Source organism: Exophiala xenobiotica (assembly GCF_000835505.1).
Source record: "Exophiala xenobiotica strain CBS 118157 unplaced genomic scaffold supercont1.6, whole genome shotgun sequence".
Taxonomy (NCBI): Eukaryota; Fungi; Ascomycota; class Eurotiomycetes; order Chaetothyriales; family Herpotrichiellaceae; genus Exophiala; species Exophiala xenobiotica.
The window spans coordinates 1478036-1505322 of record NW_013562489.1 but is presented as its reverse complement, the minus strand read 5'-3'; the positions used below and the strand labels follow the sequence as shown (position 1 = coordinate 1505322).

General features: G+C 52.3%; 11 protein-coding genes across 12 annotated transcripts; 5 read left to right on the top strand and 6 right to left on the bottom strand.

Moving 5' to 3' along the window:
* The first annotated feature begins 314 nt into the window (after positions 1-314).
* Positions 315-2381, top strand: PV05_09859 (uncharacterized protein). Its single transcript, XM_013456238.1, has 4 exons — positions 315-916; positions 991-1739; positions 1821-2022; positions 2073-2381. Exons 1-4 carry the CDS (start codon positions 769-771, stop codon positions 2354-2356), a joined length of 1383 nt encoding a protein of 460 aa, XP_013311692.1. The 5' UTR covers positions 315-768; the 3' UTR covers positions 2357-2381.
* Positions 2162-4282, bottom strand: PV05_09858 (2-methylcitrate synthase, mitochondrial). The gene has a single exon (XM_013456237.1). The coding sequence runs from the start codon at positions 3874-3876 to the stop codon at positions 2473-2475; it is 1404 nt and encodes a 467-aa protein (XP_013311691.1). The 5' UTR covers positions 3877-4282; the 3' UTR covers positions 2162-2472.
* Positions 4283-4406: 124 nt separating this feature from the next.
* Positions 4407-6955, top strand: PV05_09857 (isocitrate lyase). The gene has a single exon (XM_013456236.1). The coding sequence runs from the start codon at positions 4674-4676 to the stop codon at positions 6453-6455; it is 1782 nt and encodes a 593-aa protein (XP_013311690.1). The 5' UTR covers positions 4407-4673; the 3' UTR covers positions 6456-6955.
* Positions 6956-6986: 31 nt separating this feature from the next.
* On the top strand, positions 6987-10979 carry PV05_09856 (uncharacterized protein). The gene is made up of 2 exons (XM_013456235.1): positions 6987-10480; positions 10539-10979. The coding sequence occupies exons 1-2, from the start codon at positions 7188-7190 to the stop codon at positions 10603-10605; spliced, it is 3360 nt and encodes a 1119-aa protein (XP_013311689.1). The 5' UTR covers positions 6987-7187; the 3' UTR covers positions 10606-10979.
* Positions 10980-11379: 400 nt separating this feature from the next.
* On the top strand, positions 11380-13416 carry PV05_09855 (uncharacterized protein). Its single transcript, XM_013456234.1, has one exon. The coding sequence runs from the start codon at positions 11456-11458 to the stop codon at positions 13268-13270; it is 1815 nt and encodes a 604-aa protein (XP_013311688.1). The 5' UTR covers positions 11380-11455; the 3' UTR covers positions 13271-13416.
* Positions 13417-13576: 160 nt separating this feature from the next.
* PV05_09854 (uncharacterized protein) lies at positions 13577-15676 on the top strand. The gene has a single exon (XM_013456233.1). The coding sequence runs from the start codon at positions 13691-13693 to the stop codon at positions 15491-15493; it is 1803 nt and encodes a 600-aa protein (XP_013311687.1). The 5' UTR covers positions 13577-13690; the 3' UTR covers positions 15494-15676.
* On the bottom strand, positions 15604-17128 carry PV05_09853 (uncharacterized protein). The gene has a single exon (XM_013456232.1). It carries the CDS (start codon positions 17032-17034, stop codon positions 15742-15744), a length of 1293 nt encoding a protein of 430 aa, XP_013311686.1. The 5' UTR covers positions 17035-17128; the 3' UTR covers positions 15604-15741.
* Positions 17129-17352: 224 nt separating this feature from the next.
* Positions 17353-20487, bottom strand: PV05_09852. Of its 2 annotated transcripts, XM_013456231.1 has the most exons (8): positions 20259-20487; positions 20122-20176; positions 19913-20012; positions 19703-19808; positions 18673-19604; positions 18522-18613; positions 18132-18472; positions 17353-18076 (listed from the first exon to the last, which is right to left on the bottom strand). In XM_013456231.1, exons 1-8 carry the CDS (start codon positions 20431-20433, stop codon positions 17736-17738), a joined length of 2142 nt encoding a protein of 713 aa, XP_013311685.1. In that variant the 5' UTR covers positions 20434-20487; the 3' UTR covers positions 17353-17735. The 2 variants fall into 2 exon arrangements, with proteins under 2 accessions (XP_013311685.1, XP_013311684.1); XM_013456230.1 differs by lacking the exons at positions 19703-19808; positions 19913-20012; positions 20122-20176; positions 20259-20487 and having other exon boundaries at positions 18673-19639.
* Positions 20488-20870: 383 nt separating this feature from the next.
* PV05_09851 (uncharacterized protein) lies at positions 20871-23049 on the bottom strand (the record flags this gene model as incomplete). Its single annotated transcript, XM_013456229.1, has 5 exons — positions 20871-22038; positions 22110-22275; positions 22332-22690; positions 22759-22778; positions 22859-23049. The coding sequence occupies 5 exons, from the start codon at positions 23047-23049 to the stop codon at positions 21092-21094; spliced, it is 1683 nt and encodes a 560-aa protein (XP_013311683.1). The 3' UTR covers positions 20871-21091.
* A 747-nt stretch (positions 23050-23796) lies between these two features.
* Positions 23797-24557, bottom strand: PV05_09850 (uncharacterized protein; the record flags this gene model as incomplete). Its single annotated transcript, XM_013456228.1, has 2 exons — positions 23797-23843; positions 23915-24557. 2 exons carry the CDS (start codon positions 24555-24557, stop codon positions 23797-23799), a joined length of 690 nt encoding a protein of 229 aa, XP_013311682.1.
* Positions 24558-25482: 925 nt separating this feature from the next.
* PV05_09849 (uncharacterized protein) lies at positions 25483-26027 on the bottom strand (the record flags this gene model as incomplete). Its single annotated transcript, XM_013456227.1, has 2 exons — positions 25483-25928; positions 26000-26027. The coding sequence occupies 2 exons, from the start codon at positions 26025-26027 to the stop codon at positions 25483-25485; spliced, it is 474 nt and encodes a 157-aa protein (XP_013311681.1).
* Between the last annotated feature and the right edge of the window lie 1260 nt (positions 26028-27287).

The window sequence follows — 27287 nt, the reverse complement described above, 5'->3', positions numbered from 1 at the left end:
GTGTGATGGGTTTCGAGAGTGTAGACAGTAAATCACGCATACCTAGGTTAGGTAGGTAGAAATGAGGGTAATGTTGTTGCAGGAAAGAGATATAGATAGGGATGTCCCTATGCACGAAGAATCGCACACATGGGCCTACGGTAGTGGGTTCACAGGGATGTGTGGATGTCAAGATGAGACGCGCTCTGATCGGCCAATCAGAAACCACAAGTCCCGTGATTGTCCAGCACCACGTGACCAGCCTTGTCAGGTCCGGGCCGAAGCAGAACAATACGAAGCTCGATTTCTGGAGGCTGGACAACTTCCACCAACATCGACAATTTGCATCTGCATGAAATGCTTTGTACAAACATCCATCTCTCAACTTTATCGTTACGTACTCTTCACTGCCGGCAGTTGCCGAAGTTCTTCATGCGGCCAACTGTGCAGCTGAAGGTGCGGCTGAAGCGCAGCCGAAAATGTCAACCAATAAGTCAGCTCCTAGCCTTGCCTGTTGCCTCGTGGCGTAGCTGAACGACTTGGTTGCCCGTCAATTCAATGACACGGCCTCTACAATTGCCCTAAATGGTCAATGTGGCTGGCTTCTCATGCTCAAAGGGTGTCCCAGTCGAATTGGGTCATGAAGGTCGACGTCGACCACCATGCGCTCGACATCTGTAAAGACATCAACTTGTTCTCTCCTAACCTCGCGTACTTCTCTGGACTGCTAACAAACTAATCATTCTACCTTCATTGGCTTTACCTGCAATCTGGGTATACTTGTGCAATATGGGAGAAGCCCCCAAGAGAAATCGCCTTGTGCTCTGTTTCGATGGCACAAGCAACAGATTCCAGGCCAACAGTGCCGACACGAATATCGTCAAAATCTACGAAATGCTAGACCGCGAAACTGATGATCAGTATCACTACTACCAGCGTAAGTTCTCCAGCTTTGGCCAGCAAAAGAAGATGTTTCAAGTCGGATCAGGCACGTTAACATTTGTCGTCCAGCTGGAATCGGCACATACGATGCCGGCGGGCCCATCACCAACACGAGGTACTGGAGTGCATTCTCCAAGGCCTGGTCGGGGCTCAAAGCGAAATTGGACGAAGGTTTCGCGTTCTCCTTCGCCGAGCATGTCATGGCTGGCTACAAATTCCTCATGAGATATTACGCCAACGGCGACGACATATACATCTTCGGCTTCAGTCGAGGTGCATATACCGCACGCGTATTAGCGGAGATGATCCACGACATCGGACTCTTGTCCCGGGGCAACGAAGAGCATGTGTCTTTCGCGTGGTACAAATGGAGCGATTATTGTCGTGCGGGTTACCTCGACAAAGACTGGCAGTATATCCAAGACTACAAGAAGACCTTCTGCCGGAAGGATGTCAAAGTCCATTTCCTTGGCCTCTTCGACTGTGTCAACAGCGTCGCCAATCTCGAGGTCCCCCTGTTCCGCCGTATCTCTCCATACATACGGTGTCCGCCGGCCTCACATATCCGACATGCCGTGTCGATCCACGAACGTCGGGCAAAATTCAAGCCGACATTGTTCTTGTTGGCCAAACAATCCCACGAAGAGAAAGAGGAGCCAGTCGACCTTCAAGAACGCTGGTTCGCAGGCAATCACGGCGATGTTGGCGGAGGATGGCCAAACGCGCCAGATGCCTACGCATTGTCGGAAATCGCGTTGAAGTGGATGGTCGACGAGGTGCGAGAGGTCGACAAGCGAAAGGTCGAGCATTCGCCGCAGGTGTGTGAACTACTTCCCAAACCTTTTCCTGTTACTTTATGTTTTCTTTTTTCGTGAGCTGATGATACTTTGCCTTTTCAGAAAAACCCTCTAGCCTGGCACCAGGAAGACCCTGAGGACTCTGACAAGGGGCTCGATGGGCTCGAGAGACGAGTACGTCAAATCAACGATGGTCTCGAATCGGGCAAAGCGAAAGCGAAGCATCTCGGCTTGATCAAGCATGACCTCCTTGTCCGAGGCGGTGGGTCGACTTGGCTTGGTCGTCGCTTCTGGTGGCTCCTAGGTAGGGACGGTTCCTCACCAAACCAGTAGGAAATAGCTAACCCTGCGCAGAACTCCTTCCACTGTCGCACTTCGAGCTGGATGGAGGAAACTGGGTGCAGCCTTGGTCACCCAACCTAGGTGGTCTTCGTGACATCCTTCACGGTGTCACAATCGACCCGTCCATCGACCGATTGGTGCATGCTGGTGTTCTGTCAGAGCACGAAAGACCATTCTTCGGCGACAAACCCTACCGAGGGTATCCCTATCGAGGATTTTGGAATTTGTGGGGTCTCATAGGAAGAAAAAAGCCCAAGACGGAGCAATCTACCGTGCATGGCGATACTAGGGCTTAGTAGAGGCAACAATCACGAGTCAATGATATTGTGGAACATCAATTGGAGATCTATTGCTTTTCAGCCCAGTGACAACTCCCACCAAATATGTACAAAAGCCATACAAATTTCAAGGTCTAGACCAATTTGAGCAGCCCTTGAAGATCAATGCTCTTCGGTCGCTCAATTGGCATACCCAAGGCACGATCCCAAATCAATTGAGCCAAAGGACCTAGACCTCTGCTGACACCGAAGGTCACTGTATAGTATAGAGGATCTTGGAATCCGTAGTGGTGGAAGAGGACACCAGAAGCACTGTCGACGTTGGGATGGGGGTTCTTGGTCTTTCCGTGTTCGGTCAAGACTCCTGGTGCAATCTCACTGTTCTTCTTGACCAGGCGGTAGACAGGGTTGTTGGCAATGTCTGGGCGAGCATCGCCGAAATCGATGAGAGCTTTGAAGCGAGGATCAGGCTTGCGGAGCACCCCATGTCCGTAACCAGGAACGACCTGACCAGACTTGAGGGTGGCCCACAGATATTCACTGACGTCCTTGTCTGAAAAGTTTTCGCCGATTGTGTCCTTCATTTTCAAGATCCATCGGAGGACTTCCTGTGCAGCGAGACCGTGTAGAGGACCGGCCAGACCCAGCAGACCAGCAGCATAGGATAGATATGGATCAGAAAGAGCAGATCCGACCAGATGAGTGGCATGTGCAGAGACGTTGCCACCCTCATGATCACCGTGAAGGGCAAGATACAGACGTAGCAGGTCTTGGAATCCTTCATTGTCCTTTCCGGGCTTGCCTAGGAGCTTAGCGAAGTTGTATGCCCAATCTTGGTCCTTGTCGATGGGCATGTCGAGAGCAGCCTTGTCAAAAATGGCGGCGGCCACACGAGGCAGTTTGGCCAGAAGGTTGATGCTGTCTTCAAAGGTGGGTTCCCAGTATGCAGCCTTGTTCAGACCTTCAGCATACTTCTTCGCAAAGAGCGACTCGGAGTTGAGAGCAGCAACAGCGCATGACAGCTGTGTCATAGGGTGAACGTTCTTGTCGAAGGCTCTGAGCATGTTTGTGACATGAGTAGGCAGCTCCGACTTCTCGGCAAGTTCACGCGAAAGGGCGCGGACTTGAGAAACTGACGGGACTTGTCCTGTCAGAAGCAGCCAGAACATGGCTTCAGGCAACATCTCAGTGCCGGATGTGCCCTTTGGGAGTTCTTTTTGGCAGTCTGCGATCGTCTTGCCGTGGAAACGAATTCCTTCATTGGCGTCCAAGACACTGCCTTCCCAGACCATAGATTTCATGGTCCTCATACCACCAATAACCATGCCCACATTGATGTCTCCGATCTTCTTGTCTGCATGGCTCTTGACCTGCTTCAGCAGTTCTCGCTTCTCAGGAATGACCGACTCTAGTGTGGTCTTTAGCTCGGGCTCAGCGGCGGAGGAGTAAGCCCGGCAGACGAAGGAGGAATAGGATCGGGTTGAGGAAGCTCTCAGAGCTCTCAAAGCGTGTTGAGCGCTTCTCGTGCTGGCAGCCATTGTGGTTGACAAGCTCTCGCGCAACAACGTGTCTGGGGTCCTACAGGGTCAATATTGCGGGGTATCGAAGATGTGGTAAACTGCAAGGTAGCTGCAGACTGAGAGTAATGTGAGCAAGAACCTTGGACGCTGAGTAGGGCAGAACCTCGCAAGAGAAGAAGAAGATAAAATGTTTGAGCTCTGAAGCTTCCACTTCCAATCCCAAAATTGTTGATCGTCCTTCCTTCGCACCGACGCTGCACGAAGGGACATTCCTCGGCACAAGTGGAATCGTGGAGGCTGCATGATGGTTGTCTCCGGCTGTCCTCCAGGTGTCAGATATCGGGGGCGGTGTCTGACAATCCATATTCCTCTTCCAAAGTGTGGAGGACGTGGGAGGAGCATTGACGGAGACTGTATGTTTCTGTCAGACAAGACTTTGAACTTTTCGAGTCGAGGGGACTCCGATAATAACCGTGCCATGATGGCCGAGGTTGAAAGTGGGAGTTCACTGGATTTCCAGTGGATTTCCTTCCGAACTCGGGTTTCTACAAAGACTGAACTTGCGCGATCGGATGGAGGCTTGAGCGAAAAAGTCGCGCATGCTCGATGCTTCACTTTGGTAATGATCTGGTCAGCCTGTCCAAATCTCATACAACTACTGTCATTGAGCCTCATTACAAAGCGTCTTCGGGCTGCTGTCCGCTAAGCCCATCTAGACAGCCGTACAAAGAGGAGGCAGACCTCTAATGATCTCCGGCCATCGTGTTGGAGTACCTCCTCATTAGATAACGGAAAGAAGGAACATACCAACTACTATGCTACGACGAGTTCCAAGAAGCCTACCGAGGCTCTCAAGCCGACCATTTGCCAACAGAGGCGCCGCGAAACCCTTCCTCACCATCATGTCCCGTCACTTGTCATCATTGCCTCCCGTCGAACCTCCAGTCTCCGCATCCCTCCCCTCCGATTCATTCCAGTTACTCTCGACCGAAACGAAGGCGGGCGATGCAGAAGATCTACTCTTCAAGCAGCAGGTGGAGGACGTTAAGAAATGGTGGGCATCACCCCGGTACAAAGGGATCAAGCGACCCTACACGCCAGAGGATGTGGTGAGCAAGAGAGGCACACTGCAGCAGACATATCCTAGCTCTATCATGGCACGGAAGCTCTTCAATCTTCTTGCTGAGAGGGCAGCCGAGGGCAAACCAGTACACACAATGGGCGCCATTGACCCCGTGCAAATGACCCAACAAGCTCCAAACCAAGAAATCCTCTACGTATCTGGCTGGGCTTGCTCATCTGTCCTTACGACCACGAACGAGGTCTCCGCAGATTTTGGTGACTATCCATATAACACAGTACCCAACCAGGTGCAAAGATTGTTCAAGGCCCAACAATTACATGACCGCAAGAATTACGATGCCAGACGAAAGATGAGCCCAGAGGAACGCAAGAACACACCATACATTGATTATATGAGGCCCATTGTGGCTGATGGTGATACTGGCCACGGCGGTCTGTCGGCTGTCATTAAGCTGGCCAAACTCTTCGCTGAGAATGGTGCCGCCGCAGTTCACTTCGAAGACCAGCTTCACGGTGGGAAGAAATGCGGGCATTTGGCAGGTAAAGTGTTGGTCCCCGTCGGAGACCACATCAACCGTCTGGTGGCTGCCAGATTTCAATGGGATATGATGGGCTGCGAGAACTTGGTCATTGCAAGGACAGATTCAGAAAGTGGAAAACTGCTCTCGAGCGCCGTGGATATACGGGATCATGAATTCATCCTAGGTGTCACCGAAGAGACAGAGCCACTCTCCGAGCTCTTGCAGGAGATGGAGTTGAATGGCGCCAGCGGACCGGAAATCGACAAATTCGAGTCTGGTTGGGTCAGGGAGCACAAGCTGGTCACGTTTGACGAGGCTGTCGAGGCTCACATCAAGTCAGAGGGCGGCAACCCCTCTGAGTATCTCGCCAAAACCGAGGAGAACCGCAACATGTCGCTTTCCAAGCGTCGAGCTCTGTCTTCTCAGTACACCAAGTCTCCTGTTGTTTGGTCCTGCGACATCCCACGCACAAGAGAAGGATTCTATCACTACCGTGCAGGACTACCTGCAGCAACTAAGCGAGCCGTCGAGTTCGCTCCTTATGCCGATCTCTTGTGGTTGGAGACAGCTACTCCCACTGTGTCTAAGGCGGCCGGTTTTGCAAGGGAAATTCGTGAGAAATTCCCCGGCAAGCATTTGGTCTATAACCTCAGCCCCTCATTCAATTGGATGGGACAAGGCTTCGACGATGCATCCTTGAAATCGTTCGTCTGGGACCTTGCCAAAGAAGGATTTGTGCTTCAGCTCATTTCCCTCGCCGGATTGCACTCCACAGCTACCATTACCAATGAACTGTCAAAGGGTTTCAAAGAAGATGGTATGCTCGCTTACGTCAATCTAGTTCAGAGCCGAGAGAAGCAACTAGGCGTCGATGTCTTGACCCACCAGAAATGGAGTGGCGCTCCCTACATTGATGGTATTATTGGAGCCATTCAGTCTGGCAGCAGCGGAAGCAAAAGCATGGGTGAAGGCAACACAGAGACTGGTTTTTAATGGTACTCTGTCATGATTCTTGGCACAGAGTCGATGTCTAGCATAAGGCGAGGCCACTATGCCGGCAGATCAGCTGCTCGATGCTTGTCCACCTGATAAGACTTGCGGCTTCCCGTAGATTGTGAGAGATGGCCAGGTGGGCCAACACAACGTTTCCAAAACGAGCACGGACGAGCCATGCTCGGAGAAAAGATTACTCCGAGTCACGATATGCTCAAGGTAAGGATCTCGCTGAGCAGCTCTTAGAAGATCTTGATGCTTGCGGCTCAACGAAAAGTCCTATATGTACCTGATATACCAGGTTGTACAAACCTATGTACTTACCACAGTAGAAAGGAAAGATCAAAAATATCCCGCAACTGACCAATGAAAGCCCGCCATTCGATGCTTAGTCAGTTTGCGTCACTGACCAATTGCTTATCGCTTATCAGGCACGATATTCGCCGCTTTTCAGAAAATTTCCGTAGGCTGAAAAAAAGTGGCAGCGATCCGGCAAGCGTTGAAGGGGGCTCGGTCCTCAAAAGTCGCAGGCTGATTCAGATTTTCTCACAGCATCTTCTTTAGCACTTTCTTTCTTTTTGTTTTTGGGACTCTCCACTCCGGACTGGTTGATAGAAGACGAGAGCGTTGATTTTGTCGCCGCGTCTTGACCGCAGCCAGCGTTCTCGTTCTGTTTCTGTGCCTCGTCAGGCATCCGGCATCGCGCATTCCGCATCCCAACCTTTCCAGACTATGCCACACATTGAAAGCCCTCCTTCGGCTCCCGCTATGGCCTCATCAGTGGTGCCAACCAAGTCCAACTTCTCCGGAATCCCTCCTACTGTCGAAGAGGTCAGCAGCATTCTGCGTACCATCGTCGACTCGGACTCCGCTCAAACCTCACTCGATGCCTCCTACGCCCTCACAAACCTCCTTATTCAGTCAATAGGCATTCGCGGTCTGTTAAGCTATGATCTGATTCCAGCAATCAAGAAAGCTGCGACAGACAAGAAAAATGCCTCCAAAAGAGAAAGCGCCATGTTCATGCTTGGTGCCATGTTTGAAAGATTCCCTCGAGAACAGCCCATCAGTGAGGTCGTTTTCCTCGTCCGTGACGGCGGCTTATTACACCTGGTGCTGGACGGGTTAGCGGACAAAGGTTCTTCGATTCGAGAATCGGCTCAATATGCCGTTGATGAGTTATTCAAGAATCTCGAGCTAGAGGCCATGGCTGTTGGCCTGCTTCCGGCTCTGCAACGATACTTGTCCAAGCCAACTGGCAAGTGGCAAGGGACTGTGGCAGCCTTCACTCTGTTGGGGAAGATGGCAGATAAGGCACAGATGGGGACAGGCACAAAAGAAGAGGAGGAAGCAAAAGATGTCCTCCGTGACTCAATGGGTAGAACGTTGAAGGACCTGATTCCCGTGGTCGAGGGTGGAATGCATGACCTCAAGTCCGAAGTCGCCAAAGCCGCGACCAAGACAATGACTTCTCTCACCACCTTGTTGCAAAACGACGATGTCGCACCTCGAGTGCCCCTATTGATCGACACCATGAAGAATCCTTCGTCGCAGACTCTCCAGAAGGCCATCCATGCTCTTTCGCAAACGACGTTCGTTGCGATCGTCACCTCTCCAGTTCTTGCTCTTCTCACTCCTCTACTCGAGAGATCCTTAAATACCCCAACTACATCACAAGAAGTGCTGAGACAGACTGTGGTTGTGGTGGAAAACCTGACTAAACTAGTCCATGATCCTGTCGAAGCCAAGACATTCCTCCCTAAGCTCCAGCCGGGAGTTCAAAGAGTCAAGGACAGTGCCTCGCTTCCCGAGGTCCGGGAGTTGGCTACCAGGGCGAACGATGTCATGAAGAAGGCGATGGGCGACGACAAAGACAGCATCACCAATGATCAGATCGCAAGAACAACGACCGACGACGTACTGAAAGTCCTGGATCGCCAAATCCGAGCGCAGGGTGGTTTTCAAAAAGAAGATGCGGCTATCTGGAAAGACGGCCAAGTTTATGTGTCTGAAATGGTGAGAGAGGATGTGAACAGCCGCGTTTTCTCTCGAATTCCCGGTCGAGTTGGCCCTTACCTCAAATACATTCTTCCTGATGAGAGCTGCTCCGCAGTTGCCGAGGGTGTCCAGAAATACTTCATTGACGAAGACCACAAGAAGTTTGGTGCGCCTGTGGTTGAAGACCCCAACGAGGTTGAAATTGTGAATGCCAACTTCTCTCTTGCTTATGGTGGCATGTTGCTGCTATCGCACACCAATCTCCGACTCCTCAAGGGTCACCGGTACGGTCTCTGTGGCCGTAATGGTGCCGGCAAATCCACCTTGATGCGAAGCATTGCTAGTGGCAAGCTTGAAGGCTTCCCTTCCCAAGATGTCTTGAGGACGTGTTTCGTCGAGCACAACCAAGGTGAAGATGCGGACATTAGCATCCTTGAATACGTCTCCAAAGACCCCGAAATCGCCAAAGAAGGCCGAGAGCGCATCTCGGAGGTTCTCAGTGAAGTTGGATTCACTGCTGGTCCCGAAGGCAGGCAATCGCACAAGGTCGGGTCGTTGTCCGGTGGATGGAAGATGAAGTTGGCCTTGGCCAGAGCGATGCTCATGAGAGCTGATGTTCTCTTGCTCGACGAACCGACCAATCATCTTGACGTCGCCAACGTCAAGTGGCTCGAGGAGTATCTCCGAGGCCATACCGATATTACTTCCTTGATCGTCTCCCACGACTCTGGGTTTTTGGACGCCGTCTGCACTGATATCCTACATTATGAACAGAAGAAGCTCGTCCATTATACCGGCAACTTGGCTGCGTTCGTCAAGGTCAAGCCCGAAGCATCAAGCTATTACACTCTTTCTGCCACGCAGGTGCAGTTCAAGTTCCCTCCCCCCGGAATCCTTTCTGGCGTCAAATCGAACACGAGATCTATCATCCGAATGACGAACGTCAGCTACACCTATCCAGGGGCCTCTAAACCCAGTTTGCAGGACGTCTCCTGCCAGTTGACCTTGTCCTCCCGAGTGGCAATCATTGGTGCCAATGGTGCTGGTAAATCGACGTTGATCAAGATGCTGACTGGAGAGGCTATTCCTCAAAGTGGCAAGGTCGAAAAACATCCCAACCTACGAATCGGCTACATCAAACAACACGCTCTCGAACACGTGGAGATGCATCTTGAGAAGACACCCAACCAGTATCTGCAATGGAGATACGCCAACGGCGACGATCGAGAAGTCTTGATGAAAGCTACTCGTGTGCTTACGGACGAGGACAAGGCGCAAATGGACAAGTGGGTCGACCTTGGAGACGGCAAAGGCCCACGACAGCTCGAGAATTTGATGGGTCGGCAGAAGTACAAGAAGACCTTCCAATACGAGGTCAAGTGGCGAAACATGAATCCCAAGTTCAACAGCCAGGTGTCTCGCGAGACGTTGCTCGAGTGGGGATTCCAGAAATTGATTCAAGAGTTTGACGACCATGAGGCTTCCCGAGAAGGTCTTGGGTACCGCATTTTGGAACCTAAGGTGATCTCTAAGCACTTCGAAGATGTCGGCTTGGACCCTGAAATTGCCAACCACAACGAGATCTCGGGTCTTAGTGGTGGGCAAAAGGTCAAAGTCGTGTTGGCAGGTGCTATGTGGAATAACCCTCACTTACTGGTCCTGGACGAACCGACCAACTTTTTGGATCGGGACTCGCTGGGTGGCCTGGCAGTGGCTATCCGCGAGTACAAGGGCGGTGTTGTCATGATCAGCCACAACGAAGAATTTGTCGGGGCTTTGTGTCCCGAACAATGGCACGTTGCTGACGGAAAGGTTATGCACAAGGGCCATCTCGCGGTTGACCTCAACCGCTTTGAGGATTCCCGTCCTGGATCGAGTAACGTGAGCTCCGTGGTCTCCAGCGCCAATGTTTCGGCGACCAACTCGGGCGTCGAAGACAATAGCGAGATGAAGTTCAAGGCCAAGAAGAAGAAGAAGTTGACACGTGCGCAAATGAAGGATCGAGAGGTGCGACGAAGATTACGACAGTAAGTTCAGTCTCTGGCTTTGTGGTTTGAGTAATGTGCTAACTTGTGGTTTTCTTAGTATTGAATGGTTGAACAGTCCCAAGGGAACTCCCCATCCACCAGATACGGACGATGAGGCGGAATAGATGGGGAACCAAAGCATGCTGATTCATAGCGTTGGCGTTGCAATTAGACGGGTGGCTTGGGAATGAAGCATGAACATACAATAGACGGGTTTGATGGCATAACGGCAGATGATAGACTTCGCATGCCTCAATATTGAAGCTTACGATAACGGTTTTGCATAGGGCGCGGGCGTCAAAGGATGGGTTGAAGTGGCATGCGAATAGATCTGGACAGCAATTGAGTGTTAGAAGCGACCAGTTACTCGTGCCGTCGACCACAGTGTACCTGTTGATGCGGGAGGAGTATGAACAAGTGCCACTTTGCATGTTTGACAACAATGATCGGTAGATCGACGCAGTACCTTGACCACGCTTGACGTACCTTTAATGCAAACTATTTAAAGTATCCAGATGGAGGCTGACGAGGCTGAGTACAGTGAGTAGTGCTTCGACAGTTGGTCGGAGAATGACACCGGCAAACCTACCACAGTACGTGCGCGGCATTGATCATGGCTTTTGGCTCGCTCTCCCTTCCTTCCATCGTACGAGTACTCATATACTTGTCTGCTGTTGTTTATCCTCGTGGATGGCTTGACGCGACCGCACTGGCATAAGGTCCCCAGACTAGGCGAGACGGCGTCCCTGGTCGCCAGCAGACGCCGAATAGTATTGGTTGAGCGGGTTCTCAAAGATGCTTCTTATCGAGCCGCGTCGCCGGGCCACGTAAGCAGCCAATCTTCCCACGCTTTGGGATGCAACAGAGGGGCATCAGATAAGATGTGCTTCCTCCCGATGCTTTATTAAAGGTAAGGCCTCAGACAGGTAAGGACGGGTTTGCGCCGACTCCTCTCCTCAACCTGCCGCATCGGCCATGATGTTGTGTTTGCGCGTGCTGCTGCTGGCTGCTTGCGGCCTGTCGCACTATGTACGAGCAGCAGCTGTGCCGCAAATAGAACCAGAGACCGACCCGGGGGACAATGGAACGCGGAATGCGAACCATATCTTCAACGCCGTCCACTCGTCCATGCGCCAGTGGGGTTCGTCGCTGAACCATAATGGCATGTCCTTCTTCCTGGCTGAAGTGCCCGCCGGTACACACCTCTATCATGGGACGGGTCAGCTAGAGCCAGTAAAAGGCATGGAGTGGCTGGCCTTTGAGCCGGAGCATGCTATCATCTTCGCCAGAAGGATGAAACATCCTAAGGGCAGCCCTCACGGCGGACCAGGACAGGATGACCGACATGCGCCTCCCCCACCCGTCTTCGACGACAGAGCTGCTCGATCTCGACCAGGCAAACACCACGAGGATGGCGTGCACAGATCTCCGCCGCCGGAGAAAGGACGTCGCAAGCCACTCCCGTTGCTCTCATCGAAGGAGGACTGCCATAACCCAGACCGGATACTATCACCTGAAGGACGGGAAGAGAGGTTGGACCGACAACGACCACATGCAGGAGACAAGCCCGCGCTCCACGAGTCAGCCCAAACCCAAACCCAAAACCCCTTGATGGCGGGTGACGACAAGGACAAACAACCGAGACGACCACCATTTGAGATGGATCCCGGGTGGCTGCATACATACAAGACCAGAGACACCCTTCCTCTCCTCTACATTGACGGCATGTCAGCTGGCAAAAGCGACAAAGGCACCCTCGACTCGCAGGACACCTTGTTGCTGAATGTGACGGACGAGGACCGCCACGGGTTCTGGGAGGTCGAAAGGGCAAACCGCCTTTGCAAATTGGCTAGAGATGCCTGGGATGGAAAAGTCAAGGGCTTCATACGCATGGAAGCAGGCTTCGAGATCATCCTGTGCTCGTTTGCAGAGCATCTTGATTTCGTCCAAGCAGTCAAGGCCGGGCCCTTTGCGCCGAACGGCCAAGACCCCAAAACAGACGAGCCAGGCCGCGGGGATGGCATGAAATGGATCAAGGCCATCACCGCCCGGTACGATGGCATCGGTGGTGACCGAGTCAAGGATGATTACGACAGCTTTGTGACCAGCTATGCCTATGATCTCGACCTGTTCAAGGACCAGGACAGTGACCTCCCTAGGCTCGAGAATTTGTCAGTGACATCGCTTGACGAGGTCCGTAACGACGTGGACGTCATGGTGAGAAAATGGGATCCTTCCAAACGAGATTCAACCTTGATCAATTGGCAGAGCATCACCGACATGATTGTCGAAAGGTACGCGAAGGAGTTGCAGTATCTGGTCTCGGGCAGCCTGAAGACATCCGACGCTTTCCTCAGCGAGCTTGGGGTCATGCTGCAAGTTTTCATCGACTCAGATCAGCGCAACACGACTGCTGAGGTGGGGCGCTGTGTCGGACAGTTCATTCCTGCCGGAGTCAAGCTGGCAGAATCCCTTGCAGGACGTGCCATCCACTCGGTCACTGAGAGAATCTGCTCCAGTCTTTTCGCCGCCTTCGATACCAAGGTTCCTATTTCGGAATCCGTGGGGAATTTGCAGGAATTGATTCGATATCTCGATTGGACCATCTGGAAAAAATGCGGCGAATGTCCTCTGGACAAGGTGTGTTTTATACCGATCTGGCCATTTGGCTCGGTGGAAGATCGCGAGCATCCTCAGTGTCGGAATGCTAGTGAGTTCAGAGGGAGGAGCGGATACTGGGGTGATCGAGGTCCAGGTCCTCGACATAGGGGGTCTGAGGGTCCACATTAAACTAATGCTGCTTGATTGGCGTGTACTTGACAACGGTCTCACTGTCGTATGTTTATTGCAGCCGGGGAGGATTTGTCTGATGAGATGTAGACCTTCTCGATAGTGTTAATCTTACTCAACTTACTTGTGCTTGCACTCGTATCAACACCATCGTGACCATTCACACTTCTGCGCTAAGTGATGTATATACTTCACCGTACGTTGTCTCACGGAACCATGGCGAAGCAATACACTACAAAGCGCCCTTTCTCTCCTGAGCTTCCACGCCAATCTCACATTCAAATAGTAGACCCATCACATTCGACGCGGCATCTTCATGCCTCGAGGAAGCTATACGACTATAATCCTATATCATAGCTGTCGTTTGTCGTCCACCGGGTCAGGGAGTTGCATGATCCGATACCAGAACAGTCTTGAACGATGAGCGCGCTTGATCCAGATGGGTACTACGACCTAGGCACGTACCATCGGCCCGTGACCACCAACAGCAAAGAAGCCCAGAAATGGTTCGACCGGGGCCTGATCTGGAGCTACGCCTTCAACCACGAAGAGTCGGCAGCGTGCTTCCAAAGGGCCATCTCCATCGACCCGGACTGCGCAATGGCATATTGGGGCCTGGCCTACGCCCTGGGGCCGAACTACAACAAACCCTGGGAATTCTTTGACGGCGAAGAACTTGAGTCCACCGTCTCTCGGACTCACTCGGCCGTCGAGTCAGCCAAATCCAAAGCGAAAGCCAAAGGCGCGTCTTCTGCCAGTGCCGTCGAACAGGCGCTCATCGACGCCCTGGAATTCAGATACCCGCAAGGCCAACCGGCCAGCGACTGCTCGATATGGAACACGCCCTACGCCGCGGCCATGACCTCCGTCTACGCCCGCTTCCCTGACGATCTGGACGTCGCGACCCTCTGCGCCGACGCGCTGATGAACCTCACGCCCTGGAAACTATGGGACCTATCCACGGGCCAACCCTCACCGGGTGCACGCACGCTCGAAATCAAGCGCATCCTCGAGCGCGCGTTATCCCTGGCACCCCTGGGTCCTACCGGAGCCGCCCCCCCCGGCCCAAGCAACAGCCGTCGCGATCGTGGTGGCGGCCTCTCCCATCCCGGCGTGCTGCACCTGTACATCCACCTGATGGAAATGTCGCCGACGCCCGAACTCGCCATGCCCGTAGCCGACCACCTTCGGGGCCTCGTGCCGGACGCGGGCCACCTGCACCACATGCCCACGCACCTGGACATCCTGTGCGGCGACTACCGGCGGGCCATCGCGTCGAACATGGACGCCATCGTGGCGGACGAAAAATTCCTATCGCGCGCGGGCGCCCTGAAATTTTACACTCTGTACCGCTCGCATGATTACCATTTCCGCCTGTACGCGGCCATGTTCGCGGGCCAAAAGCACGTCGCGCTCGAAACGGCAGCGTGGATCGAAGCTTCCATCCCCGAAGAGTTACTGCGCGTCGACTCCCCGCCCATGGCGGACTGGCTGGAAGCCTTCCTCGGCATGCGCGTGCACGTGTACATCCGCTTCGGGCTGTGGCGCGAGATCCTAGAGGGCGAGGACCTCCCCCTCCCGCTTCCCGCCGACCAGGACCTTTATTGTGTGACGACGGCGCTGATCCAGTACGCCCGGGGCGTCGCGCTCGCGGCGACAGGACGGGTCCGCGAGGCCGAGACGCAGCGGGATGTCTTTCGGACGAGCCTCTCTCGCGTCAAGCGCACGAGGACGCTGTTCAACAACGTGTGCACGGATATCCTGCGCGTGGCCGCCGCCATGCTGGACGGCGAACTCGAGTACCGTCGCGGGAATTTCGCGGAGGCCTTCGCACACCTCCGCCGCGCGATCGAGCTGGACGATGCACTGCCCTACGACGAACCCTGGGGCTGGATGCAGCCGCCCCGCCACGCGTATGGCGCGCTGCTGTTGGAGCAAGGCCACGTCGAGCAAGCCGCCGCCGTGTACAGTGCCGACCTGGGCTTCGACGACACTTTGCCCCGGGCGTTGCGACATCCGAATAACGTCTGGTCGCTGCACGGGTACTATGAATGCCTGACGAGGCTCGGTCGCACCGCCGAGGCGCGGATTCTCAAGCCGCAGTTGGCGTTTCAGATGGCCATGGCGGATGTCCCGATCAAGTCTTCGTGCTTTTGCCGGACGAATACGAACACGAATACTGATGCTGCAGACTTTACTATCAAGGACGGGATGAATCTATGACAGCGGAGTGGGAATTAGCCAACAGTGGGTGCGAATGGGATTAAATGGGTGCCATCATGATGTGACATGCTGAGCGAGGCTTGGGCACCGGACCCAGTGACAAAAATAAATCAGAGGAAAATGCTTCCATTTTGGCTGCTGCCAATGCTAATTAATCATAGAAATAAGCTCGCATTCCTCTCCATGCAAGTTCGCTTTTAAAATACTAGTACAAATGTCGTCCCCCGGGACTGTCATGACTATTCACATCAAACATGATTCTGGCGTTCAGCTTTATCCTCATCCCCAACGAGGATATCCAAGGCTCCCTTGACGGATTTGACACTCATGTAGTTCCTGTTCGGATCGCCCTTCGTGCCAACCATGCCGCCAATGACCTTCTCCACGTTGAGTTCCTCTCCAGCAAGTTTGATGTTGCCGGCAATGCCACGGGCGTCGATTGTGCCCTGGAAGTTGGAAGGATAAGTGATCAATTGGTCACCAGCGACGGTATTGTGGTTCGAGTGGAACAATCGCTCTTCAGCAATGGAGTTGACGTAGACGCGGGAGTCGCCTGATGCGATTCTGGTAGTGAATTGAGCTCGAGGCTCGGCATCCTTGAAGTCAACGTTGATCCAGATGGAGCCTCGGGCGACGTCGATGGAGGTAGAGTTGTAGATGGACAAAGTACCATTGAGGTGGCCATTGCCAAGGTGGATGGTCGTAGAGCCTTCGTTGCCTGAGCTGATTCTAGGAATATCGATAGTAGCATTGCCTTTGACGACGTTGACATCGGTGTGCTTGCGGGCATGAGTCAAAGAGCCACGGAGCGCTCCATCAGCAACGGAGATGGTGGTCATGTTGGTATGTACAGGACCAGACTTGACGAAGCCCTTTGCAACTCTGACCGTGAACTCACCGATTTCGAGAGATTCCGGCAAACCACTGAAGTCGACCATGTGACGTGGGACATCAACCTCGAATTTCGGAATGCCATAGGTACCAATGATATTGGAGGGGAGCTGAATCTTGGCCGATACATAGGTCTCGAGCTTGCCAGTGTCGGGAGTGTGGATGGTGAGATAGCCATTGTCTTCTTCGACGCTGACATCATTGTTCTTGTCCTTCTTGCTGGTCTTGATGTCTAGATCGATGACCACCTTCTCCGATAGCTTGGATGTCTCAAATACGACTTTGCCGAATGCCTTGGTTCCGCGAACCGTGAAACCGGAGGCGACCTTTGGCTCGAATTCGAAATGGGTGGTTCCCTCAAAAGGCTTCCATTTGTCGATGGGTGGGAATGGGTGTTGGTGGCCATCATCCCATCCATTCATTCGGTGCCGGTGGCGGAGACCATGACATCCTCGAGAAATTTGGCCCAATGCTGGTCCATGGCTGAGTAGGTCAACGACCAACAGTCCGCCGAACAGAACAATGATGACTTTGAGAAGACGGTGGGCAAAGCTGGGACGCTGCTTCTTGTAGGTGAGAGTGGCCGGGACTTCAAGCACCTCGACCTCAGGCGCCTTTTCGTCGGCGTAGCCGAGATTGTTGGTTGACATGTTGATGTCAAGGGTATGGGAGGTGAGGAGGTTGAGATGACGGATGGAGGATGAGAATGAGGATGAGAATGAGGACGAGGATGGCTACGAGGAGTTGTAGTAGACACGAGTAGGTAAGGTAAGTACATGGGAAGAATGAATGGTGCCTAGATGGTCACGTGCGTGGAGGGGTTCTTCGATGAGGTCACCCTGACATCACTCGCCACACCTTTGCCAAGAGTCATTCAACCAACCAATCAACCGACCATGAACCACGTGCAGCCACAATTCGAAGACACTGTCCTCTTACTTTCATTCCATCGTGATCATTTGGATTTCACTGTGAATCCTGCATCACGGACGTAGAAACGTCGACACTCTTATCATGTTTACTCTTGGCTCGCTTACTATACCGTGACACCTTCACTTCATGGGATAGGTGAAATCGTTGATGTGGGAGGAAGTTTTCCACACCGAGTGGCGGTGCATAACATCATTATGTAAGTCATGACGGGCCTCTGAGAGACTGACGCTGTCATCCAATCGCCACAACCATGTTTTTGACAAGACACTGAAATTCCTGGTGCCTGAAAATCTCAAGAAGCCCAAATCTGTGCCGAGGTGTTGCGGTCGAGGAGCGGGTCTTGCGAGAGCCTCCCACAATCTGGAGATATCGGAGTCCTGAGAGAGGGCACGCCATCCATCCGTTCCCATTTGCTGCTTCACTCGTTCTCATTTTGAAACAAGACCTTGAGTTTCGTCAAGGCATCGTCGCAATTGACTTCCATGCCAGTAATGACATCAATAGCCTCCTCCTTGCTCAGAATCAACTGGCAAATCATCCAGAAATGAAACGAATTTCGGTACATGCCAGCAGACTTCAAAGACTCGTGTGTGGCTTGTGAGCGGACGGCTTGCCACAGCTGCCGCCATCGTTCCAGCGCGGTCTTCAGATCTTGGAATATCGGACTGGATTTGGATGCCATGGCCGGTCGACTCGAAACCGTCGAAGGTAGATCGTGTGATATTGTCATGATGCAAGAATGGATATACGTGTAAAGAACTATCACAGGCGTCAGCTTGGCCAATAGACATACGCCAGAACAGCCAACACGTACAATGGATCAGGATAAACAGGTCGAATGGGGTGAGATCGCAGCTGTTATCCTTGTCTCCTAGTTGCGGAGGGGTTTCTGCAAAGTTGGAATTCACCAAAGCCATTGACGAAGACAAGCCAGCTGATGACGTCCTCGCCTTGCCCTCGAAGAGCTGACCAAAGGCTTGAGAGATTGTCAGTCGGGGAGCAAAAATCAATTCATCCTGCATGAAAGGATGCCGGGAGCTGAAGATGGATTCTTTGCAAGGTAGGTCGGTATCAAATTCGGCTGGGGCCATGCGGCATGGGAAGTTGGAGTAGATTCGTCCCGCACAGTCGAGCAACGCAATGCTGGCAATTGTCCTAAATGATTCAGTCAGCGGTACTTATACTCTCTGAAGTTTCGCCGTACCGGATTCGAGACTCCTTCTGCAGCCATGCTGTCTCCGATATTCGATCTGAAGGTTGATGGCGTGCATGATGGTATTGGTATTTCCGAAGAACCTGTATAATATTGTGTCAGACACCGAAGCGAGCGAGAATGTAGGCCAGGATTTAAACACCTTTATCACCTCGCCGAGCCTGGATTCCAAAGCACGACGCTTCGGGATTCGGGACCCTGCCCAATACTGTGCGATGACCATCAAGAATCCTGCCTGCAGCTCCTGAAACCGATACCACTCGGGATCTGCAATACCATCGCCCGGATCAGGCGGTGCCGGAGATGAGTCTTGAATGAATCTGATGATTTCAGACTCGAACGAGAATATTTCCGAGTCAAAGACCGTCAGTTCGGCTATGTCGACCAGCTTCTTGGCCGCAAGTCTCTCCGACTGGTCCTTTGAATACATTGCTCCTACAAAGACGACGCCAATGACCAACGAGGTTGGTACCTTGGACGGGTCAAACGACGGCTTGTGAAGCATGGGACAATTCAGGTGCCAGTTCCGGAAGTACATGGTTATGAATTTCGGGATCTTCTCTGGAGTCAGGAGGAAGTTCAGACACGACGTGAGTTCCTGACGGGCTTTGTCGTCCAATGCCAGACACCAGAGTTTGTTGTAGATGGCCATGTTGACAGAAGAGATATACTGAGCTTGGTCCGGAGGATTGGACGCAGCATCCGATGGAGTTGGGCCATACCGGACCTCTGCCGACACGATAGAGGGATCGTAAAAATCGAGCTGCATGTCGGCGTAGTTCGGCGAGGGCATCAGACCAAAAGGGCCGTTCCAGAAGTTGAGATACTGCTCGTCCATGTCGGTAAAGGATCCAAACATGCCGGAATAATCAATCGAGTCCGGGCTGGGGTCGCCCAACCGGGGGTCATTGGCCTCGCTTGTTTCTCCTGATTCGTCATGCTCGTGGTGGAATTGGAGGCTCTGGATTCTGTCGTCACTCGGTGGAAGATTGTATGTTTTGGTGAATGTATCAACTCCACCGTTCAACAAGGCTTTGATGGACACCCTATCGTCTGAAGGGTCTAATTTCTCGCCTGCTTGGAGCGAGAGACTCAGATTAGTCATGCACACTTCCCCTACATAGGAGAGTGGCCGCCGAGAATACGGGCAGGTCAGCGTCGGAATTACTAACCTGCTGAATCGTCGGTGGTCGAAGGCTTCTGGCGACAAGCCACTTGTTTCTTCTTGCATTGCGCGCAAGGGTTTCCTCCATCGCACCGGATCTTGGACGAGACGCACTAAGTCAACGTTAGTTAAAATACCATGTCAGTCCTGCCTCGGCGTTTTCTGGAGAGGGCATGGTGTCGCCTGGGGAGGAAATGCAAGGAGCATCGTGACTTACTGTCATACAAGCATGCGGTCGCCGACCTTTGGGCACCGAGCTGGGCGGTTCGCGATCTCCCCGCCATTGACAGCTGTTGTAATGGGTCTGCAAACGATCTCTGGTTGCCGTTTTAGCACGAGTGCTGTACCATCTTTTCGCATCCCCGTGGGCAATTTGACCGTAGAGATGATTTTTTTTTAAAAAAAAAAGAATAAGAAATTTCGTACTTGCGCGAAAAATCCCGCCCACAGAACGTGCATGAGAACGGTTTGGCCCCGGTATCTGCGACGGACGGCACCGTTTGTCAGCTATACTACTACGTAGACAACACTCGAGAAACAGCAGGAGAGACGGGCCAGCTCACGTCGCGTTTGATGGCGCTTCAGGTGTTCGGCGCGATGGAACCCCTGTCCGCAAATCGTGCAACGGTGCTTCTTTTCGGAAGACACCGCTGACGCTGCGGGAGGGCTGTTCGACTGCTTCACACAAGCCGCCGAAAGGAGCTGTTGGGTTCGGATGAGATCGTGGAACTCGTCCATGGCGGCCGGCGATGCTGACGGCGACGGCGACGGCGACGGCGAGAGGGTGCTGTGGGGTTGGAGGGAGAGATAAGAAGAGGCAAGATGTTGATGGTGGGTTGAAGACGAGCCTCGCTAGCCCCAGAGGTGCCCACACGGTGCCCAGCACCAAATACTAAGCACCCACCGAGCCACTAAGTAGTACTTCCGAGGGTGGCCAGAATGCGGAGTTTGGGGGTCCGCCGCTAACCAATTTACTGGTTAGTATTCGCCCCGTACTTCGTACTGGCCTTCTTACTCGCCCACCGCTCGCTCGGTGTAGGGATACCGTGGGAGACAAGAGAGAAGCTCGAGAGAAGATGGGAGTCTGTGGGCAGTCCTTGCGGGGTACGCCCAGCATGCCTAGGGAACAGAATGGACTGGGCAACCATCCATGATCACTCTGGGGCAATGCCATGCTGAGAACTACAATGGTATTTGCCGCAGCTACCACGAGTAGTATATACAAGATGTTCCTCGTCGTCAGCCTGCATACGACACACCTGGGTATTGCAAATCTAACATCTCCATCCCACCGCCTAGTGAGCCTCTCCACCGCCGGTCCAAGATGCTCCAGAAACGCCTGTCCGATGACTACGAGAATGATGCGAGTAATCAAATCAATGCCCCATCAATCACATCACAGCGAACATGGAGGAAAGTCGATTCGATCCCTGTTCAGATAATCCACCTTGACCTTCTTATCCCTCTCGTCGACCGTCCAGCCATTCCCGATCCACGCGCCAGGATTGTCGTTCTCGTACTCGTAAACAAAATCCTCCCATCTCGGATGGGCCAGGGCTTTCATGGCATGCAGCGACGACCCCGGCCAGAGGGCGCTGACCCTCCCGTCGGACGTGCCACCTTTGTACCAACTCCGGCAGTCCAGGGTGAACACGGTGGTCTGGAAGTATTCATCGCAGTACTTGACGAATGCTTCGACGGCCTCGGCCCGTGGCGCCATGCTTCGGATGTTGTCCCTCTGCAGTTTTGCCAGGCAGAACGTCATGTAGTCGATCGCCTTCTCGATCAGGAGCAGCAGATTGCCCGACCCCAGCGCCGAGTTCGGACCCAGAGAGATGAAGTAGTTCGGAAACTCGTCCGTGGCGAGTGACAGGTACGTCGAGGGCACGTCCTTCCACTTGTCGGCCAGGCTGGCGCCACCTTTCCCCGTGATAGGGAAGCGAGGGCAAAATGTCGTGTCGAAGCCCGTCGCGCAGATGATGGCGTCGACGGGATGATGTTGACCGTCTGTCGTGATGATGCCCTCGGCGTCGACTGCTTGGATTCCCGTCGTGATCACGTCCACCTTTGGGTCTGTGAGCGCCTCAAGGTAGCCAGGTCCTGGAGTCAAGCGCCGACAGACTGGGGGAAACGAGGGCATCAGAGTATCCACAAGAGCTGGCTTGCCCGCCAATCTTCTCTTCATGTTTTCCGTGAACACTTCCACGGCCCCCAATTGTTCAGGCGTGCCCCTCATCGTTACGGCGTGGACGGTCTGGAGTTCGAGCTCGATGTCCTTCCTGAACTTTTCGTAAAAATCCGGGTCGGTCTGGAATCGCTTGATGTCTTCAGGCGAGAACGAAACTGGTTTGATCACCCTGTCAGCAATGCTTGCGACGACACGTCCGCGACCGCAGGGAAGTACTAGTACTCACAGTTATCCAAGCCTTTGCCCATCAAGTCGACTTTCTCTCTGGCAAACGTTGGTGAAAGCCATGTCCTTCCCCGGATGTAGTGGTCGATGTGGGCGGACTTGGGTAGCACTGCCGGCACGATTTGTATGCCACTGGAGCCGTTTCCAATGACAGCGAGTCTTTTGCCCTGTCTCAAACATCAGCCGAAGTGTTCGATGGTGCTGATTCTGCCTTCCGACTTACGGTCCAGTCAAAAGTCTCATCCCAGCTGGCGCTATGCAACAACTTGCCCTTGAAGTCTAGAAGGCCGGGGATTTGAGGCCATTTCCAATCGTTCAGAGCACCAGTCGCCGAGACCAGTACGTCGCAGGAGTCTTCCAGCACGCTGCCATCCTGAGTGTTCTTGACCTGTACGTGCCACTTGCCCTGTCGATCATTCCAGTCGGCCTTCACAATTTGATGGTTGAGTTTGATATGTCTCATGCAATTGTACTTGGCCACCACTTTCTTCCAGTACTGGTGGATTTCTTTGGAGCTTGCATAGAATTGCGACCATTCGTGGTTTGGCTCAAATGTCGCTTGGTATGTGTGAGCGGGAATGTCTGCGTTTTTCTTTGAGTCAGTAGGAAGGAAACGAACAAGCCTGGAAACGCAAACTGTCCGTACATACCGCACGCGCAGCCTGGATATCTGGAATAAATAGTCAGTACTTGAGGCTCAAATGCTTCAGGGAGGGTTGCCATGTTGAGAATTCCGGGAGAAGTACGTACTTGTTCTCAAACCATGTACCCCCAATGTCTGAGTTCTTTTCGTATATCTGGAGTGACAGATTTGGTATCCTTTGAGGGAGACGAATCGATGCCAGGATGCCCGAGATGCCAGCGCCCACGACAATCACACGCAGCGGCCGGTAGTCATCGATACAACGTGAGTCCATCCAGGACCGGGGTGCTTCTCCCATGTTTTGGGTACTAGTATTTGACGATGCTGGTCCAAAGAAATGCTATTCGATAGGGTATCTTCTGGCCTCTGAATAGTGGTGGTTGAAATGCAAAAAGATCATGGCGATCTTATAACCACTACGAGTACTGCTAGCCGAGCCCATCTTCCGAAGACTACATTTGACCAAGGTGGTGCCACCGAGTCAATGACAAGGCCACTGCCCAGTCGATCCAATCAGGAGATTGGACTGAGAAAACGCCTGGGGTACGGGGGACGTGGGCGAACAGCTTGAACAGCCGGCATGGAGTAGTCGACGACCCCGGCGAGACTAGCCCTGGCTCATGGGTCTTTTCCGCCTGGTTCAAGACCTGGGATGTTGTGGAGGGTGGGTGAAAAAGCGTGGGTCCCGGGAATACCCCCGGCAATGCAAGTCGCAGCCAGTTCGATATCCGACAAACAAGACCCGAGACTCGAGAAGCGAGACAATTATTGATCGAAGCATGCATCTGAGCATTTCGTCGGTCACAAAGTACGTTAAGTACCCTCGAGCCCGTGGCAGGGCAACCATCAGAAGAACAAAGTATATCTCCCCCCATGAATGTGTCGTTGCACATCGAATCGTCCTCATCCGTGACGCCGCGCCTAGACCTGGTGAGCCAAAGAAAATGCCAACGCCCAAAGCCCACCAGTTGCTCCAGAATAAGTAACGCCACCCTATCATCTAAACCCATCGGTTTCAAGAAAGCTCCAATTCACTCTCTCAATCTTAGACGAGAGGAAGCGGCTGGCCGCCAGGAGCGCTGCAGGAGTAGCCTGTAGCAAGGGTTGATTAGTGCCAATGCTTTTCTTTAAGGACAGATAAGGAATGGTACTAGTACACGTACCAGTGTCAATACCCCAGGCAACGCTGCTGAATTCGAGGAACTGGCCCAGAAGTTGCTTGTCGTCGTTGACTTGCATGAGGTTCATGCCACGCACGGGGAGCTGGTTGAGTCCGACATACATCATCCAGTACCAAAGAACGTTGTTGCAGCCAGCGGGCATGACCTGGATGGTGGTGACGTTGGTCGGGCCATCTTCGCTGAGGACGCCAGCGATGTAGGCCGCCTTGCTGGAGAAACTGTCGGTGCCGAGCTGGAAGAATTTCTCTCTGTCAGTCAAATTGTTCTCTCCCATGCAGTTACAGGCAGGATTTTCAATCATTGGGTGGGTGGTGCAACAGACCGGAATTCCTGCAAGGATGTCGATCGAGTCACTCTTCTCAAAGAAGCTATCGGCAAGCAAGGCCTGGGCAGTCGCGTTGGCCACGTCGATGTCCTTGTGTTGGATGATGGTGATGAACTTGCTGACAATGTCCTCGGCGTCGGACTGTTGGAGGCAGCTATCGGTCGGGCAGACGACGTCCGGGCAGGTGACCGTGTCCGAAGAGGAAGAGGAAGACGAGGAAGAGACCCAGTCGGCCCAGCTTGGGGCAGCAGATACGGCCGAAGCCAGGGCAAGAGAGGCGGCAGCAACTAGATACTTCATTTTGACTTGTTTTTGGAGGGGAAGGAGTTGGTGGAATTGAATGGAATACCAAAGTCAGTATGAAGAATCGGTTCCGTCTAAGATCGTGGCGATGGGAAAAGGTAAAGGAATGACTAGGGTGAGTTGGAGAGTCGGGTTTGAGCGCTTTGTGAGATCGAAGAGCAAGCTGGGTGTACCTTTCGAGGCTTTATAATATCTCGAGGAGACACCAACATCCCTACATCGTGGGCCTGTGCAAGCACCTTCGCGAGCCTTAAGATTGGCTTGCAAGTATTTGGCCAGAAGGAATTTCCAGGCCTGCCTGCATTTGGCAGACTTGTCAAGCTCCTCAAGCTTACTCAAGAAGCTTAATCGGGGAGCTTGATGTGCTTGTTAATCTTGTCCCTGTGTTGTATGTCTGTGCGGGAAAGTAGACAGTCAGCCACATGGTACACACGGGGAAGAATCATCATCTTCATCCTCGATGGCGGGACAGATGTCACAAGAGAGTGTTGATACAACCAGATTGCGACAGCTAAGCTTTTCCACAAGCAAGTCTTGTTTGATGAGTTGCAATCACAGTCTTTGGACGGAATGGGTTGACAGCCGTCTGGAGCGAAGTCTAATCGATTCAATCCTTGATGTGACAGCTGTCATTGAACGTCGGTCGTCGGCGGATGGGTGGAAGAGAAGACTCGAGGATCACAAGTCATCGCAGATTAGAATGATCGCTCGGTGGCAGGTAATCTCGTGGGGCTGTAGATTTAGGCAGTCCTGTTGTAGCACAGTATTCGCGAAAAGCCTGGCATTGCTTTTGTCAACTTACAGTACATAGGTCAAGCGCCATCGCACCCAGTATTACTAGTGTTGGTGGCACCACAACTGTAGATCGTCGTGATCGTCATATCTTTCAAAAGCAAAGGCTCACCCGACCTCGATGGAAGTGTCAGGAAACAGCCAATTGCGGTACCGCTTCCCAGTCACAGATTTCCGACGCTGAAAAGAACTGGTCGAGCTCCGTTGCATTCTCTTCCTTCTCGTTGAGGTCTTCGGGCAAAGGCAGAGGTCGAGGCCAGGGTTTGGCACTCCAGCACTTCAATGGGGCATCAACGCTGGCCGGTTGCATTGGGCGTTCAATCTCCAGGGCGGGGATGATGTCGTCGTATGTCTCGGGGAAGCTCTCAAAGAACCTCATGTCCATCTTCCACATTCGGATCTCATACAGGTAGTGGTTGTACATGCCCGAAAACTCGTACAGCCCAGTATCTGGACTGAGGCTTACGATCTCATGGATGGTGTAGGGCCAGCAAAACCGGAAGTAGTAGATGACCTCCGTCCAGAACTTGTTTGTTTGCGTCAAGCTCTGGCAGAGCACAGCGCGTTCTCGCAATCCTGGCCTATGAAGGGAAAGAATACTCAGTATGTACACCAGCGACGATTATTGGTTGTGTTTGTCGGCTTACCAGGGGAGGACGTCTGCTGCCAGGGCATGCGGAAAGTTATACTGCGAAGGGCTGTTGGATTTGCGTTAGCGGCTTCCAGGCGTGGTCTGGGTGTGTTCGCAGTGCTTTGTTATGAATCGCTCCACGATAAGGTGTCACGAGACAAGGGTTCCTTGGCAAGTAGGAAGTATAGAGTGTATATCTGTAAGAGTACGAGTATATGAGCAAGTCGCTATACTAGAGCGAAGCTGATCGATATCTAAAACGTATAAGTATAATCGTAAACGAAGTTAACTACGTAGTAAAGCTATAAAACGACCTCGTATATATAGTCGTATAATCTATATAATTTATTACTCTACTTACTCTACTCCTAGGGCCGATAAAGCACTAGATCAATAGATCAGTATCACGTAACCTAGCCTTACCCGGGACGAGGCTATCTCTTCGGCACTCTTTCCTCTCCCCGTCCTACGTAGCAAGGCGTTACGGCCTCTTCTTAGTCGTAGGCTAATTCGTAATACTTTCCCCTCCTTAGAATCTATCGTTATCCTCAACGTATATAAACGTAAGCTATCCCTTATTCCGTATATCCTAACTCTCTTCCTTTCTTATAGCTAACTATATCGCGTCCCTATTATAGACATCTAAAGTAGTCTTCTACCTAACGCCGCCTTAACCTTACCCTAGCTATCGAGTTCGAGCAATCTATCGTAATAGTCGTCTATTCGAACTACACTAACTTAGGTAAACTATATTACTTCTCGAAGAAGCTATCGATTAAGTATTCCTATTATTTAAAAAAGAATATAGATTATAACGGTTCCTTCTCTCTAAAGAAATTCTATAAGATAGTTAAATAAAAGAAGCGATTGTGGCTAAAGTCTCGCGCTAAGCGCCGAGAGATTAACTATCTCCGCGAAAAGCGAGTATTAGTCTATAGTACCCTTATCGAGGCCTAGTAGACTATATTATCCCTAGATTAAGAGATCTTCTTACTTAAAGAGGGTAATGAGAAATTTAACGAGGATCTATTTAAACTAGAGGACAAATCTTATAGAATATTTCGTCGTAAAATAATAGCGTTAAAAGTTCTAGAGAACTAGCCCGAAGACACGGAAGTAGTCTTTACCAATCCTAACGTATAGCCGAAGTCTTCGGACGTTAACTAGTCTTCCCTATTAGATTCTATTGGTAGTACTTCTTTATAAGTCCTTAGGTAAGGTTTTCCTCGAGTTCTTAAGTATTTTTTTCTTCTTTATACCCTAACTACTTAATTAGGTAGTACCTTCGTCGTCCTTTAGTTTAG